The 19,210-nt window shown below is 38.2% G+C and overlaps 1 protein-coding gene across 1 annotated transcript in view; it reads right to left on the bottom strand.

The window, feature by feature from the left end:
* Window positions 1-10,782: 10,782 nt before the first annotated feature.
* The window catches only part of LOC126456274 (G-protein coupled receptor GRL101-like), a 490,877-nt gene continuing 482,449 nt past the window's right edge, over window positions 10,783-19,210 (bottom strand). Inside the window, exon 28 of the mRNA XM_050092026.1 lies at window positions 10,783-10,991. Coding sequence (XP_049947983.1) covers window positions 10,817-10,991 — 175 coding nt within the window. The 3' untranslated portion in view covers window positions 10,783-10,816. The remainder of the gene's footprint in view (window positions 10,992-19,210) is intronic.

The raw sequence follows: 19,210 nt of genomic DNA, 5'->3' as shown, positions 1-19,210 counted from the left end.
TATATTATTATATCATAGTCCATTTTCACAGTTAAAAATCTGGAAACATGCTTACCACTTACATGATAGCTTAAGTTAGGGCATTTTTTCCACATGCATGCAGTGATTTACAGTCAGGTGTTCTACCTATATCTCCTTATCTTATGAATGTTGCAGTTATTTTCAAACTGACTGACTGTTGACAACAAACTTCATAATGGAGTAAGTGTAATGTGAGACTGTTGTCAGTATGCTCAAATGTTTAAGGTGCCATCTACATGGGATTCTAGAGTGGCAGCCACATATTTTCATTACAAGCTTGTGTGCAACTATCACTTTTTTCCTCAGTGATGAGTCATCTCAGAATATGACAGTAATGAATGCAAGTAAGTCAAATTTTGGACATTTTCATCTTCAAATGTATATTCTCCACAAGGATAAAGTTGCAGACCTTAGACTATAAGAAACACTGTAACATTTCAGTTCAGGTTCTTATTAACATAAACACAAAAGAATTTTGAATATTCAGTTTCATTTATTGATCTACCCTCATGGATTATTACTGTATTCACTGACAATACATTTGCAGAGAACCAGTTATTAATTTTCAATAAAATCTTATAACATTAGGCTTGATTATAATGCTTATAGGCTCGACAATAATGGCTGTCAGCAAAGAAAGATATTTCTACTTCTACACTTATAGTGATTGTTACTCATTCTGAAGATGCTGTTTCATTGCTCACTCACCCTAAAACCAATTATCAGCACTATATCTGAAACTATAACATTTTAGCTACTCTGGAAGAGTTTTGTGAACTCTAGAGTCATATCATTTTGACAAATCATGGAAAATACTAGTTGGAAATATTTTGTTATTTAAATTTTGCACCATCTGATTCATGAGTTGGAAAAAATAGCATGTGCTGTTGAGAGACCTTTTTTAAACTCAAATTTAGACGGACAATGTGTCTTATTTACACAATTTTTACCACTACCTTCAAGAAGTAGATAAATAGTGAGACTGGCTGGCTATTATTAATATCTGACTTACTGCCTTTGTTGGAAAGGCATATTTCAGTTTGTCCGGAAATATCCCCAGTGATAGTGATATATCGTAAGTGAGAGAGAATATATTGTATATATGTTGTAAATTGCAGGAGAATTTTTAGTTTTGAGGGAGTTAATCACTTTCTTTTAATTTCTTTGGGATAGTACAAAGTAATTATGATTTACATGTAAGTATGTGGCATTCTTCTTGCAAGTATTCTATTGCTTTATCCCTTGAAGTCTCCATAGCTATCTTCTGAGCTACTTTAAAGAAGCAATTATTAAACAAATTGGCTAGCTAACTGTTACTATTTATTATTTCATTGTTTTTTAATAACAGCTTAACTGATTTCCCAGTTTCTCTTTTAATTACTCGTCGTATAGTTTTATCAAAAGAAAATGTTGTGCATTATGGGCAGCACTAATTTCAGTTTCTTTGCTATTGACCATGTTCAACTTTTCTAATCATTACCAAGCGACATTGAGATAACCTCTATGTCACACATAACAACAGATGTACATAGACAATTTGACCCATCAGCCTACATATGGAACCACATATAAACATTAACATGATCTATATCACATAGTAATAGAATGTTTATCATTAATGTGGAAGAACTGTATACAATATAACATACATACATATTTTTAACACAACTACTGAAAATCCAGATAGTTACATGTAAGAACATCATCTCATTTTCTTGAAATGTCCACACACAGACTGCATGCTCTGTTAGAAAGTAGAAGTTATTCATCAATTTCTCATTTCCTTTTCAGTACTATATAGTTGTTTGAGATCTGAACAAGATAATCTATTGATCTAACTAGTAAAAGTTTATTTACATAAATTTTTTTGAGTTGCTAAAAGGGGTCACTGAAGAAAAAAGAAGGTACTGATGTTCAAGCTAAAAGGGATCACTGAAGAAAAAAAAGAATGTACAGATGTTCAAGTACATTGCTGTTCAAATATTTTCATTACCTCAAGGATAGCAGAACAAGAGTGGAAACACCCTGTAATCTCAAAATATGACTACTGATGTATATGCAAGCATGTACTAGCACTTCTGTCTTTGTATGGCATAGATTTTGTAATAATATATTGCAGAGTTCATGCGTGTATAAATTAAATAAAGTATAGAATATGTCCTTGTAGGCAATCTGTGTCAGAAACTGAAAAGAAAAGTGCTGAATAGAATACAGAAACCAATTATTATCTCATAGGTGTCAAAAATAACCAACACTTCATACTGACAGCACATATGTTAAACACACACTTTTAATGTACATGCATAATTGATGTGCTTGTCTCAGCAGAGTACTATTTATACATACATAGAATTTATCCTGACTCAGGTTTTCTGTGGTTTTTTGACATAGTATGGTGAATTCTCCCCATATGTTGTGTTTTTTCTGCACCCATGATTGGCTAGATACTTTTGCTAACTTTTATCTTACTTTCAATACATTTATCTGTTAAAATACGGTAACAGATACATGAAAATCTCAAGTTCTTGCTTGGGCCAGATTTCACTTCAGTTTGTTATTGAAATTCTAATGATGTAATTAATTTTCATTACAGAACTCAAATTTAGAAAACACAATTAATTGTTGCTAACACCACAGTTCACTACATGTGAAAACTCTATGAGCTAATCATTATATTTAAGAAAAGAGGCTTATGTTGTCCAGAACTAAAAGTATTTATCTTCCACAATAATTAACTTTTAAATTCTTAAGCATCCCTATTTTCCATCACAGATTTTGTCATTAACATTGTTAGATTTTGAATTTCATCTACATACTTTTGTTATATTAGATTTATTAGATTTTTTGTACAATATGATATAATTTAACATTATTTAGTCTAATTTGCAATATGGTGCTCATACGTATGAAGAAGGGGAATTATGTTGCATAAGGATAATAGTGACCATGTATTTTTTTTTAATTTCTCACCTGTTACATTTTCTATAAGCCAAAATCACATTAGTTCTTGTAGTTCACCTACAATGGTAAAATCCAAAATAGCCATTTTTAAATCACAATGTAGTTCACAAAATAACAGTTTATCTTTATGCCTATCTATAAATAGTCAGGTGTCATCCAGAATTGGAAGTTTGTGATTTGAAAACAGAATAAGATTTATGTTGCGCATGCTTCCAGTGTTGGCTCATGCCGCAATCATGCACAGTTTGTATGCAGAAATACATGCACCAACAACTGCAAGACTCATTAATATTAAATTTTAACAACCTCAGAGTGATTTCTGCAGCCTAAATTAAGGATATTTTTAAACAAATAGTGCTTAAGATAAGTGTGGAAAGTCATTGTCATCTGAGTGAGGTGTTGTTGGACATGTTTATGCTCATTAGAGATTGATTAACTGAATTACTACGGTGTATGGTACTATAATAAATTACAACAGGACAGTGATTTTATTAAATCTGAACTGAATTTTTGGTGCCACGGTAAAACAGTTAACTGTCCCATTGAACTTTGGCTACACTAATAATTTTTTGTAATGTAAAAATTAATAATTAATAACAGAATTTTAAAAGGAATACAATTTGTGCATTAATGTCATCTAAAATATGGTGTTGTGTACATATCTGAGAAAACACCATCCCTCACACATTTAAACTACCAGCTGTGAGGTGATGAAGTTTGGAATTACTGAGGATGAGACTACCAGAAGCAGGTTAGTTCTACAACAGTTTCCCTAAGTCATTTCCGGCAATGGTTTCCCTAAATCATTTCAGGCAATGCTGGAATTCTTCCAAATACATCTGCAAGTACAAAAATACTTGTCTATATGAATTATTTTATTGTTCTTAAGCTATTCTCCCATGACATGCCCGACATGCTTGTAAATCTTATCCATAGATGAATAAAGTGGCTGCTACTACTATTACTATTACTACTACTACTACTACTGCTTAGTGATGAAAACATTTACGTCAAATAGTAATACACAGAATTTATAAGAATAACTATAAGAATGTAATCCACAGAAAAGACTTTGGGTGCAGCATTATCTCCTTGTTGCCAGCTGTAGGAACCTGAGAAATATCTATGGAGTCTCTCCATCTCTGCCAGAGAGACTTGTTCTCTCTCAAAGGCTTCATTTAACATTTGAGTATCTACAATGATCCTGACAAACTGCTGCTCTTCTTCACTACATATCTTTTTCTCTCCTGACACACACCTACCCTTGAGCCAATTCTGGTTTGATACAGAATGCCTATTTACACTCTTTTAAATATCAGTCGACTCATTTTGAAAACTTATGATTATCTCTTCCTTAATATGCATTCCCCAATTGCTAGCAAATCCTACAAGTTTAAACATCAAACCATGTAACACTGGAGATTTCCATTTATTTGTTAGTTATCAAAATAATCATGGGATATGAATATAATAGAGGGAAACATTCCACGGCCTCACTGCGATGGAGCACTTCCTTTCATGCCGATCACCTGCCACCCTACCTAAAACCTCTTTCCTCATTACCTTAGCCAGCTTCATCCTGACCCACAACTTCTTCACTTTTGAAGGCCAGACATACCAACAATTAAAGGGAACAGCCATGGGTACCAGGATGGCCCCCTCGTACGCCAACCTATTCATGGGTCGCTTAGAGGAAGCCTTCTTGGTTACCCAGGCCTGCAAACCGAAAGTTTGGTACAGATTTATTGATGACATCTTCATGATCTGGACTCACAGTGAAGAAGAACTCCAGAATTTCCTCTCCAACCTCAACTCCTTTGGTTCCATCAGATTCACCTGGTCCTATTCCAAATCCCATGCCACTTTCCTTGACATTGACCTCCATCTGTCCAATGGCCAGCTTCACACGTCCGTCCACATCAAACCCACCAACAAGCAACAGTACCTCCATTATGACAGGTGCCACCCATTCCACATCAAACGGTCCCTTCCCTACAACCTAGGTCTTCGTGGCAAACGAATCTGCTCCAGTCCGGAATCCCTGAACCATTACACCAACAACCTGAAAACAGCTTTCGAATCCCTCAACTACCCTCCCGACCTGGTACAGAAGCAAATAACCAGAGCCACTTCCTCATCCCCTCAAACCCAGAACCTCCCACAGAAGAACTACAAAAGTGCCCCACTTGTGACAGGATACTTTCCAGGACTGGATCAGACTCTGAATGTGGTTCTCCAGCAGGGATACGACTTCCTCAAATCCTGCCCTGAAATGAGATCCATCCTTCATGAAATCCTCCCCACTCCACCAAGAGTGTCTTTCCACCATCCACCTAACCTTCGTAACCTGTTAGTTCATCCCTATGAAATCCCCAAACCACCTTCCCTACCCTCTGGCTCCTACCCTTGTAACCGCCCCCGGTGTAAAACCTGTCCCATGCACCCTCCCACCACCACCTACTCCAGTCCCGTAACCCGGAAGGTGTACACGATCAAAGGCAGAGCCACGTGTGAAAGCACCCATGTGATTTACCAGCTGACCTGCCTGCACTGTGAAGCTTTCTATGTGGGAATGACCAGCAACAAACTGTCCATTCGCATGAATGGACACAGGCAGACAGTGTTTGTTGGTAATGAGGATCACCCTGTGGCTAAACATGCCTTGGTGCACGGCCAGCACATCTTGGTACAGTGTTACACCATCCGGGTTATCTGGATACTTCCCACTAACACCAACCTGTCAGAACTCCGGAGATGGGAACTTGCCCTTCAGTATATCCTCTCTTCTCGTTATCCGCCAGGCCTCAACCTCCGCTAATTTCAAGTTGCCGCCGCTCATACCTCACCTGTCTTTCAACAACATCTTTGCCACTGTACTTCTGCCTCGACTGACATCTCTGCCCAAACTCTTTGCCTTTACAAATGTCTGCTTGTGTCTGTGTATGTGCGGATGCATATGTGCGTGTGTGCGAGTGTATACCTGTCCTTTTTGCCCCCTAAGTTAAGTCTTTCTGCTCCCGGGATTGGAATGACTCCTTACCCTCTCCTTTAAAACCCACATCCTTTCGTCTTTCCCTGTCCTTTCCTCTTTCCTGATGAAGCAACCGTTTGTTGTGAAAGCTAGAATTTTGTGTGTATGATTCTGTTTGTTTGTGTGTCTATCAACCTGCCAGCACTTTCGTATGGTAAGTCACATCATCTTTGTTCTTAGATATAATCATGGGATATGATATTCAACTTGCTCCATGAATCTAAAATCAGTCCCACTTTTTCTCCTGTTATTCTCCTAGCATTACCAGCTTGACTGTAGTACTACTTTCCTGTAATAACAACTTTCTTAGCAACTGTATGCTCCATTATCTCATCACAGCATGAGAAACCATCAACAAAGAAGTAGCCAGAAAAGAAGATTCACATACAACTTGTAAAAAAGCCATGCAGAAATATTTTACCCAAAACAAGAGATGAATTTTAAAACAGAACAATTAATATATGTTACAAGTCAAACTTTGATCCTGAACATTTACAGGACAAAGAATGTTAAGTTAGCATTTATTATTACTATTGCTCTGAAAAGTCATTTCATAAGTCACTTTCATGCTACAGGAAGAAAGTACCATATGTCATTAATGCATATTCTGAGATTAAGGTAATGGTAATTGGCCTTACAAGATTTTAAATGAACATATGTATTTTTATTTTTTACTGTCCATGTTGTATTTTAAACAATTTACAAAATCTTATATAATGAGATATAAATAATAAATATAAAATAACATAATTTGTGCAAGGGTATATAATCATTTAAAAATTTCTTGGAAATGTGACAGTTCTCAAGAAATCAGACTTTTTACATTTAACAATGCAATTTATATGTTTGCTTGCAACTATGCACAGCACCGAAAATGAGGTGAATCCGATCACGTTGTGTCAATCTGATCATTTACTAGTTTTTCCACATTTGGATAACTGAACATAGCATTTTAACAATTGCATTGCAGCTGACAATTCTAATGAACTCTTGACTAATCTATCAACAAGAATGGTGTGTTGGAGTGCCCGCAACCAGCAAATCGCATTGTCAGTAGGTGCCTGATTCTTGCACTACACTTGTGTAGTCAACACAACAGTATGAAAACTTCTGCTGGTGTCTGTTACTTCCAAAGCGTAATTGGTAAGTTGCAATATTATTGCTTGCATATGGACATTTTAAGGGATACAGTTTTTTTCTTTTTTTGTTCATTGCTAATACTGCTTAGTCACTATGCAGGCCTGATTACAAAATTAGCATTTTTGTAGGGTGAATCCAATCATGTAAGTATACCAAAAGGTTCTAGTACTAACACGGAAATCTAACAACAAACCATTTTAATGCAGTGAAAGCTGTCAAATCAAGAAAATTAAGCATCCGGAAATCCTCAGAGCAATACACAGTTCCGTACACCACATTAAATGACAAACTCCATGAAAGGTACAAATACAAAATAGGTGACCAACCAGTGTTAACCAATAGTGAGGAAGGAACCCTGGTTGAAAGTTTATTGTGTTGTGCAAAACAGGCGCTTCCTTCAAGGAATAATGATGTTAGGGACACTGTACAGGCACATCTCAATTGAGCAGGGGGGATTGAAAAAAGATTTCATGACAATCGACCTGGGCACGAGTGGGTAAAATCTTTTCTGAAAAGAAATAAAGAACTAACAGTTAGAGTAAGTGAGACTGTGAAGAGGGCAAAGGCAGCAGTTAGCTGAGAAATAATGACTGATTATTTTAAAAACCTTGAAGTGACCTTGAGTGGTGTCCCTCTCTCCAACATCATAAACTATGATGAGACAAACTTTTGTGATAATCCTGGACAAGTAAAAGTAATAGTGAAGTGAGGCACAAGACATCCTGAAAGGATAATCGATAGTGCTAGCAGCAGCTGCCAGTGGCTCAGTCCTCCCATCATACACAGATTATAGGGCAAAACACCTCTACAATACTTGGACTGAAGGATGCCTAACTAGTGCGGGTTATAATAGGAATCAAAGTGGTTGGTTTGACCTAAAAGTATTTGAATCATGATTTGTTGAAATTGTCTGGTCTTATACCCAGCAATTAGAGGGACCTAAAGTTATTATAGGTGACAATCTCTTGAGTCATCTGTCATATAACGTGATTAAATTGTGCCAGGAACAGGACATTAAATTTGTGCTTCTACCACCTAATTCTACTCATTTATGTCAGCCACTTGATGTGTCCTTTTTTAGACCTTTAAAACTTGCTTGGAGGAATGTGCCAGATGATTGGAAAAGGAAGAATAGAGGAGCAGTGCCAAAATCTGAATTTCCAAAGTTGCTGAAAAAAACCTTTCAAAATATAGCTATCACATCAAAAAAAAAAAAAAAAAATGTAATATCTGGGTTCAGAAAAGCAGGAATTTTTCCTTTCCGCCCTGGTAAAGTCATTTCATGGATTCCAGAAGCAACCAGTGACAATGCACATGGCACCAGCTCATCAGAAGTTTCTTGGGCAGCAGTCTTCAAAATGCAGATGAAACAGGTTCACTCTGATGAAACAAAAGGAAAGTGGCACCAAGCAAAGTGCTTAGCATTAACTCCAGGAAAAGGAATTGTTATCAGCGGCTTCAACGAAAATGATAGTGACGGGGCTGCAAGCAGGGAGTCCCTATCTGGAACACCCAATAGTGATCTAGAACAGTACGAGTCAAATGAAAATGAAGAAACAGACAAGGAGAAGGATAAAAATTGGCATAAATTTAAAGAAAATGATTTCACAATAGTAAAATTTCGTACAAAGAAAGGTTCAGGTTTTTTACTGGTAAAACTGAAAACATCTCTAGTGGCACATATGAAATGACATTTCTAAGAAAGAAAGTTCTTGATGGTAATGTTTATTTTGGATTTCCAGAAACAGACAATGCAACTGAAGTAGAAAGAGCCCAAAATATTGAAAAACGTTCCAGAACAAGGTGAGCTAATTTTATTTTTGAAGGGACACCTGATTATGACATTGAGTAAATACTTTTCACATTGATTATGATATACAGTAACTAAAAATTAATATCTGTATGTCTAATTTCATGAATACAAGTGTTATTATAGCAAAAATCTCAAATTTAATGTGCTTGTAAAAATTTGTTTTAGTCTAGAAATTGTAAAATTTTGCTGCAAATACAGCATGATATATTTTTCAAAAATCAAAGTAATGATCAGATTCACTCTAACAGAAGTCTGATCCTGTTCTTGCATACAAAATACAATGGCGATCAAATTCGCCACAACTGAGGGGGTGAAACTGATCAACAACTAATTTAAAATAATAACTGTAATTATGAACTAAAAATAACAAAATAAATGAACATATCATTATCAAGATTGCAAAATTAATATACAGAATTTTTATTCCGATATCACAACAGTAAATGGACGAAATTTTTTTAAAAACTGCCGTTTTTGATCAGATTCACCTCATTTTATGGTAGTTAAGATGATTTTAACTAAAAGTTATAATATCATATGTGCAAGTTTGACTTTATGTAAAACATTGTTACTTGTCATTAAGAAAAAATGGAACTTCTACATTCTTTTTTTCATGCACAGTCCAATCAGGAACCTTCAAGTACATCAAGAATGAAAATTATATCTGACCATATATAATTCTGGGCAATAAAATTAAAGATTTTGAGAATACACAAACCTCTGATGATGATATGTAGACTATACAAACACCTGATGAGGATGTGTTATAGCTGACAAGATTTAATTCCAAGAATATGGCAGTTCCAAAATGAATTTTTTGTTTGCAGCAGAATATGCACCGATCAGAAATTTCCTGGCAGTTTAAAGCAGTGTGCTGAACCAAAGCATGATCCCAGAACCTTTGCCTTTTGTCAGCAACTGCTCTATCTTGGTAGCTCATTCAGTAGAGGAACTGCCTATGTCAGGCAGAGGTTCAAGGTTTGTGTCCCATTCTGCCACCCACTTTTAATATGCCAGGAAGTTTCCTTCTGGTAGATATTTATCTTTCTGTCTACTTTGTTTGAATGATTTTTTAAAGTGTCATTTTTTTCAGTTGTGCTGATACAGCATGAAACCACTACGTATCATGAAGAGACTACGACAAAATATATATATCAGCCCAGATACATCTCTGAGCAAATATTTTATGGTGATGAAATTAAAATTAGTCATACGTAAAGGTAACAGAACTTATTATGGTAGAGACAAATACCTAAGCACGAAGAAAATACATCACCAGAAACTGTCTTGATGGAATTTATGATACACACACGCGCACAAACACACACACACACACACACACACACACACACACACACACAAAATCAATAAAGTGGCTTTCTCATGCCTAAAAAATTACAAAATTTCTAGTACAGAATACCTGTGAAATGAATATAACATGCAATGATCCAGGTGGCTCAGACACTCTTGTTAATGCAAAAACTTTACTTCTATATAGTTTACCAATGTCATTTCTCATGTTCTCGTACACATGGGGGCACACTACTGTGACCTTTGTATTTCACAGAACTAGTATTTTTAACCACAAAAGTTTCAGCAGACACTACATGTTTTTATTTTCACTCACTGTCAGATGTGTACAATTAATTGTTGTGCCGTTTTGCTTCCTAGTGTTTCATCTTCAGAGGATATAAATTAATCATCCATTGATGAAATTTTCTCAGATTATCTGCAGAGTTGTGTTGTTGCAACCCAAGAAAATTACATCAAAGAAATTTGCCAAGAAATCCTACTTTCTCATACAATCGTCCACTGATTGACAGCCATCACAAATCTGCTAGGCCATGCAGTCATTTATCCACAGGCATTTGTTGCAATGGTAGAAGTTCAACCTGAACATGGACGTCAGTGTAAGTACATCTCTTATTGAAGTGTGATTTGGACATCACCAACTCAGTTGATGGGGAGGAATGACACATTGCATCTGTGTGACAGTTCTTAGAAGTGAGGTGTAGATGCTGTTGGCTGCATACAGGAAACAGAAAAATATTAATATGACTAGCCGACAATTTAATAATTTTATTCTTTTTGTACTAGTTTGAACTGTTAAGGTGATATCAGGAAAACAATGAAGAGATACATTATTTCCATAATTTGAGGTAAAAAAATGTATGAAATACAATGGTGAGCTAAACATTACACATATATTTTTTTAAAGTATGCATGTTTTACATTTTGCCTACTGAAAAGTATTTATATAGTATTTACATAGTAAATTACTCTGGCATTTATACAACCCAATTAAATGAAATCAGTAGTGACAGGAAGAGGATGTGAAGACAATTTTGTGTTTTGAGCTGCAAATTTAACACAAGTTTATTGTTGTTGTTGTTGTTGTTGTGGTCTTCAGTCCAGAGACTGGTCTGATGCAGCTCTCCATGCTACTCTATCCTGTGCAAGCTTATTCATCTCCCAGTACCTACTGCAATCTACATCCTTCTGAATCTTTTTAGTGTATTCATCTCTTGGTCTCCCTCTACGATTTTTACCCTCCACACTGCCCTCCAATACTAAATTGGTGATCCCTTGATGCCTCAGAATATGCCCTACCAACTGATCCCTTCTTCTAGTCAAGTTGTGCCACAAACTTCTCTTCTCTCCAATTCTATTCAATACCTCCTCATTAGTTATGTGATCTACCCATCTAATCTTCAGCATTCTTCTGTAGCACCCCATTTCAAAAGCTTCTATTCTCTTCTTGTCCAAACTATTTATCGTCCATATTTCACTTCCATACATGGCTACACTCCATACGAATACTTTCAGAAATGACTTCCTGACACTTAAATCTATACTCGATGTTAACAAATTTCTCTTCTTCAGAAACGCTTTCCTTGCCATTGCCACTCTACATTTTATATCCTCTCTACTTTGACCATCATCAGTTATTTTGCTCCCCAGATAGCAAAACTCATTTACTACTTTAAGCGTCCCATTTCCTAATATAATTCCCGCAACATCACCCGATTTAATTTGACTACATTCCATTATCCTCGTTTTGCTTTTGTTGATGTTCATCTTATATCCTCCTTTCAAGACACTGTCCATTCTGTTCAGCTGCTCTTCCAAGTCCTTTGCTGTCTCTGACAGAATTACATCATTGGTGAACCTCAAAGTTTTTATTTCTTCTACATGGATTTTAATTCCTACTCTGAATTTTTGTTTTTCCTTTACTGCTTGCTCAATATACAGATTGAATAACATCGGGGAGAGGCTACAACCCTGTCTCACTCCCTTCCCAACCACTGCTACGCTTTCATGCCCCTCGACTCTTATAACTGCCATCTGGTTTCTATACAAATTGTAAATAACCTTTTGCTCCCTGTATTTTACCCCTGCCAGCTTCAGAATTTGAAAGAGAGTATTCCAGTCAACATTGTCAAAAGCTTTCTCTAAGTCTACAAATGCTAGAAATGTAGGTTTGCCTTTCCTTAATCTATTAATCTATTTTCTAAGATAAGTCATAGGGTCAGTATTTCCTCACGTGTTCCAACATTTCTCCGGAATCCAAATTGATCTTCCCTGAGGTCAGCTTCTACCAGTTTTTCCGTTCGTTTGTAAAGAATTCGTGACAGTATTTTGCAGCTGTGGCTTATTATACTGATAGTTCAGTAATTTTCACACCTGTCACCACCTGCTTTCTTTGGGATTGGCATTATTATATTTTTCTTGAAGTCTGAGGGTATTTCGCCTGTCTCATACATCTTGCTCACTAGATGGTAGAGTTTTCTTAGGCCTGGCTCTCCCAAGGCTGTCAGTAGTTCTAGTGGAATGTTGTCTACTCCTGGGGCCCTGTTTCAACTTAGGTCTTTCAGTGCTCTGTCAAACTCTTCTTGCAGTATCGTATCTCCTATTTCATCTTCATCTACATTCTCTTCAATTTTGATAATATTGTCCTCAAGAACATTGCCCTTGTATAGACCCTCTATATACTTCTTCCACCTTTCCCTTTCTGCTTTCCCTTCTTTGGTTAGAACTGGGTTTTCATCCAAGCTCTTGATATTCATGCAAATGGTTCTCTTTTCACCAAAGGTCTCTTTAATTTTCCTGTAGGCGGTATCTATCTTACCCCTAGTGATATGCACCTCTACATCCTTACATTTGTCCTCTAGTCATCCCTGCTTAGCCATTTTGCACTTCCTGTCGATCTCATTTTTGAGACGTTTGTATTCCTTTTTGCCTGCTTCATTTACTGCATTTTTACATTTTCTCCTTTCATCAATTAAGTTCAATATCTCTTCTGTTACCCAAGGATTTCTATCAGCCCTCGTCTTTTTACATATTTGATCCTCCGCTACCTTCACTATTTCAGCTCTCAAAGCTACCCATTCTTCTTCTACTGTACTTTTTCCCCCCATTCTTGTCAATCGTTCACTAATGCTGTCACTGTAGCTCTCTAGAGCTTTTGGTTCTTTCAGTTTATCCAGGTCCCGTCTCCTCAAATTTCCACCTTTTTGCAGTTTCTTCAGTTTTAATCTACAGTTCATAACCAATAGATTGTGGTCAGAGTCCACATCTGCCCCTGGAAATGTCTTACAATTTAAAACCTTGTTCCTGGATCTCTGTCTTACCATTATATAATCTATCTGAGACCTTCCAGTACCTCCAGGCTTCTTCCACGTATACAACCTTCTTTTATAATTCTTGAACCAAGTGTTAGCTATGATTAAGTTATGCTGTGTGCAAAATTCTATCAGGTGGCTTCCTCTTTCATTCCTTACTCCCATTCCACATTCACCTACTACATTTCCTTCTCTTCCTTTTCCTACTATCGAGTTCCAGTCACCCATGACTATTAAATTTTCATCTCCCTTCACTATCTGAATAATTTCTTTTATCTCATCATGTTGTTGTTGTTGTGGTCTTCAGTCCTGAGACTGGTTTGATGCAGCTCTCCATGCTATTCTATCCTGTACAAGCTGCTTCATCTCCCAGTACCTACTGCAACCTACATCCTTCTGAATCTGCTTAGTGTATTCATCTCTTGGTCTCCCTCTACGATTTTGACCCTCCACGCTGCCCTCCAATACTAAATTGGTGATCCCTTGATGCCTCAGAACATGTCCTACCAACCGATCCCTTCTTCTGGTCAAGTTGTGCCACAAATTTCTCTTCTCCCCAATCCTATTCAATACTTCTTCATTAGTTATGTGATCTACCCATCTAATCTTCAGCATTCTTCTGTAGCACCACATTTCGAAAGCTTCTATTCTCTTCTTGTCCAAACTATTTATCGTCCATGTTTCACTTCCATACATGGCTACACTCCATACGAATACTTTCAGAAATGACTTCCTGACACTTAAATCAATACTGGATGTTAACAAATTTCTCTTCTTCAGAAACGCTTTCCTTGCCATTGCCAGCCACATTTTATATCCTCTCTACTTCGACCATCATCAGTTATTTTGCTCCCCAAATAGCAAACCTCCTTTACTACTTTAAGTGTCTCATTTCCTAATCTAATTCCCTCAGCATCACCTGACTTAATTCGACTACATTCCATTATCCTTGTTTTGCTTTTGTTGATGTTCATCTTATATCCTCCTTTCAAGACACTGTCCATTCCATTCAACTGCTCCTCCAAGTCCTTTGCTGTCTCTGACAGAATTACAATGTCATCGGCGAACCTCAAAGTTTTTATTTCTTCTCCATGAATTTTAATACCTACTCCGAAATTTTCTTTTGTTTCCTTTACTGCTTGCTCAATATACAGATTGAACAACATCGGGGAGAGGCTACAACCCTGTCTTACTCCCTTCCCAACCACTGCTTCCCTTTCATGTCCCTCGACTTTTATAACTGCCATCTGGTTTCTGTACAAATTGTAAATAGCCTTTCGCTCCCTGTATTTTACCCCTGCCACCTTTAGAATTTGAAAGAGAGTATTCCAGTCAACATTGTCAAAAGCCTTCTCTAAGTCTACAAATGCTAGAAATGTAGGTTTGCCTTTACTTAATCTTTCTTCTAAGATAAATCGTAAGGTCAGTATTGCCTCACGTGTTCCAATATTTCTATGGAATCCAAACTGATCTCCCCTGAGGTTGGCTTCTACTAGTTTTTACATTCGTTTTTAAAGAATTCGTGTTAGTATTTTGCAGCTGTGACTTATTAAACTGATAGTTCGGAAATTTTCACATCTGTCAACACCTGCTTTCTTTGGGATTGGAATTATTATATTCTTCTTAAAGTCTGAGGGTATTTCGCCTGTTTCATACATCTTGCTCACCAGATGGTAGAGTTTTGTCAGGACTGGCTCTCCCAAGGCCGTCAGTAGTTCCAATGGAATGTTGTCTACTCTGGGGGCCTTGTTTCGACTCAGGTCTTTCAGTGCTCTGTCAAACTCTTCACGCAGTATCATATCTCCCATTTCATCTTCAGCTACATCCTCTTCCATTTCCATAATATTGTCCTCAAGTACATCGCCCTTGTATAGACCCTCTATATACTCCTTCCAACTTTCTGCTTTCCCTTCTTTGCTTAGAACTGGGTTTCCATCTGAGCTCTTGATATTCATACAAGTCGTTCTCTTATCTCCAAAGGTGTCTTTAATTTTCCTGTAGGCAGTATCTATCTTACCCCTAGTGAGATAGGCCTCTACATTCTTACATTTGTCCTCTAGCCATCCCTGCTTAGCCATTTTGCACTTCCTGTCGATCTCATTTTTGAGACGTTTCTATTCCTTTTTGCCTGCTTCATTTACTGCATTTTTATATTTTCTCCTTTCATCAATTAAAATCAATATTTCTTCTGTTACCCAAGGATTTCTACTAGCCCTCGTCTTTTTACCTATTTGATCCTCTGCTGCCATCGCTACTTCATCCCTCAAAGCCACCCATTCTTCTTCTACTGTATTTCTTTCCCCCATTCCTGTCAATTGTTCCCTTATACTCTCCCTGAAACTCTGTACAACCTCTGGTTCTTTCAGTTTATCCAGGTCCCATCTCCTTAAATTCCCACCTTTTTGCAGTTTCTTCAGTTTTAATCTACAGTTCCTAACCAATAGATTGTGGTCAGAGTCCACATCTGCCCCTGGAAATGTCTTACAATTTAAAACCTGGTTCCTAAATCTCTGTCTTGCCATTATATAATATTTATGATACCTTTTAGTATCTCCAGGATTCTTCCATGTATACAACCTTTGTTTATGATTCTTAAACTAAGTGTTAGCTATGATTAAGTTGTGCTCTGTGCAAAATTCTACCAGATGGCTTCCTCTTTCATTTCTTAGCCCCAGTCCATATTCACCTACTATGTTTCCTTCTCTCCCTTTTCCTACTGTCGAATTCCAGTACCCATGACTATTAAATTTTCGCCTCCCTTCACTACCTGAATAATTTCTTTTATCTCATCATACATTTCTTTTATTTCTTCGTCATCTGCAGAGCTAGTTGGCATATAAACTTGTACTAGTGTAGTGGGCATGGGCTTCGTGTCTATCTTCGCCACTATAATACGTTCACTATGCTGTTTGTAGTAGCTTACCCACATTCCTATTTTCCTATTCATTATTAAACCTACTCCTGCATTACCCCTATTTGATTTTGTATTTATAACCCTGTAGTCACCTGACCAGAAGTCTTGTTCCTCCTGCCACTGAACTTCACTAATTCCCACTATATCTAACTTCAACCTATCCATTTCCCTTTTTAAATTTTCTAACCTACCTGCCCGATTAAGGAATCTGACATTCCACGCTCTGATCCATAGAATGCCAGTTTTCTTTCTCCTGATAACGACATCCTCTTGAGTAGTCCCCACCCGGAGATCCGAATGGGGGACTATTTTACCTCCGGAATATTTTACCCAAGAGGACGCCATCATCATTTAATCATACAGTAAAGCTGCATGCCCTCGGGAAAAATTACGGCTGTAGTTTCCCCTTGCTTTCAGCCGTTCGCAGTACCAGCACAGCAAGGCCGTTTTGGTTATTGTTACAAGGCCAGATCAGTCAATCATCCAGACTGTTGCCCTTGCAACTACTGAAAAGGCTGCTGCCCCTCTTCAGGAACCACATGTTTGTCTGGCCTCTCAACAGATACCCCTCCATTGTGGTTGCACCTACGGTACGGCTATCTGTATCGCTGAGGCACGCAAGCCTCCCCACCAACGGCAAGGTCCATGGTTCATGGGGGTATCTCTTCATACATTTCATCAATCTCTTCGTCATACTGCAGAGCTAGTTGGCATATAACCTTGTACTACTGTGGTATGCATGGGCTTCATATCTATCTTGGCCACAATAATGTGTTCACTATGCTGTTTGTAGTAGCTTACTTGCATTCCTATTTTCCTATTAATTATTAAACCTACTCGTGCATTGCCCCTATTTGGTTTTGTATTTATAACCCTGTATTCACCTGACCGGAAGTCTTATTCCTCCTGCCACCGAACTTCACTAATTCCCACTATATCTAACTTTAACCTACCCATTTCCCTTTTGAATTTTTCTAACCTACCTGCCCGATTAAGGGATCTGACATTCCATGCTCCGATCTGTAGAACGCCTGTTTTCTTTCTCCTGATAACAACGTCCTCCTGAGTAGTCCCCACCCGGAGATCTGAATGGGGGACTGTTTCACCTCTGGAATATTTTACCCAAGAGGACACCATCATCATTTAACCATACTGTAAAGCTGCATGCCCTCGGAAAAAATTATGGCTGTAGTTTCTCCTTGCTTTCAGCCATTCGCAGTTCCAGCACAGCAAGGCCGTTTTGGTTAGTGTTACAAGGCCAGATCAGTCAATCATCCAGACTGTTGCCCCTGCAACTACTGAAAAGGCTGCTGCCCCTCTTCAGGAACCACACATTTGTCTGGCCTCTCAACAGATACCCCTCCATTGTGGTTGCACCTACGGTACGGCTATCTGTATCACTGAGGCACGCAAGCCTCCCCAGCAACGGCAAGGTCCATGCTTCATGCTGGGGGGTTATTGATATTCTAAAATGAAGTGTGACAGCCCCCCCCCCCCCCATGAACCACAGACCTTGCCAGGAAGCTAGTGCACCTCAGTGATACAGATAGCCATACCATAGGTGCAACCACAATGATGGGGTGTCTATTGAGAGGCCAGACAAATGTGTGGTTCCTGAAGAAAGGCAGCCACCTTTTCAGTAATTGCAGGGGCAACAGTCTGGATGATTGAGTGATCTGGCTTTGTAACATAAACTAGATGGCCTTTCTGTGCTGATACTACGAATGGCTGAAAGCAAGGGGAGACTACAGAGTGTAATTTTTCCCAATGGCCTACAGCTCCACTGTATGGTTAAATGATGATGGCATCTTCTTGGGTTAAATATTGCAGAGGTAAAATAGTCCCACATTTGGATCACCTGGTGGTAACTACTCAGGAGGATGTCGCTACCAGGAGAAACAAAACTGGCGTTCTACGGATTGGGGCATGGAATGTCTGATCCCTTACTCTGGCAGGTAGGTTAGAAAATTTAAAAAGGGAAATGAATAGGTTAAAGTTAGATACAGTGGGAGTTAGGGAAGTTTGGTGGCAGGAGGAACAGAACTTCTAGTCAGGAAAATACAGGGCTGTAAACGCGAAATGAAATAGGGGTAATGCAGGCATATGTTAAATAACGAATAAAAAAATGAATATTATGAAAAGATAGTTGCTACTCACCATAAAGTGGAGGCACTGAATAGCAGATAGGTACAAGAAAAAGACTGTCAGAAAGTGAGCTTTAGGCTAACAAGGCCATTATCAAAAATAGACAAAACACACACACACACACACACACACAAATGCAACTCACACGAACATGAACACAGTCTCTGGCTGCTGAAGCCAGACTGTGAGCAGTAGCGCATGATGGGGGGGCAACCGGGTGGTGGATGTAAGGAGGTGGCTGGGGTGGGGAGGGGGAGGGTTAGCAGAGTAGGAGTGGGGGTGGTGAAGTTCTACTTGTGGGAGCATACAGGGAGGAGGTGGAGAGAGGATAGTGCAGCTAGGTGCAGTTGGGAGGTTAGACAGAGGCCAATGGGGAGGGGTAACAGACAAGGAGAAAAGTGAAAAGACAGGGTGTGTTGGTGGAATAGAGGACTGTGTTGTCCTGGAATGGCAACAGGGAAGGAGGTAGATGGGTAAAGACGATGACTAACAAAGGCTGTGGGTAGAACAGTTACAGGAATTTACGATATACTGCAGGGAGGGGTCTCACGTTTGCAATTCAG

This window comes from Schistocerca serialis, chromosome 2 (genome assembly GCF_023864345.2).
Source record: "Schistocerca serialis cubense isolate TAMUIC-IGC-003099 chromosome 2, iqSchSeri2.2, whole genome shotgun sequence".
Classification (NCBI taxonomy): Eukaryota; Metazoa; Arthropoda; class Insecta; order Orthoptera; family Acrididae; genus Schistocerca; species Schistocerca serialis.
This window is presented reverse-complemented; position numbering and strand designations above follow the sequence as displayed.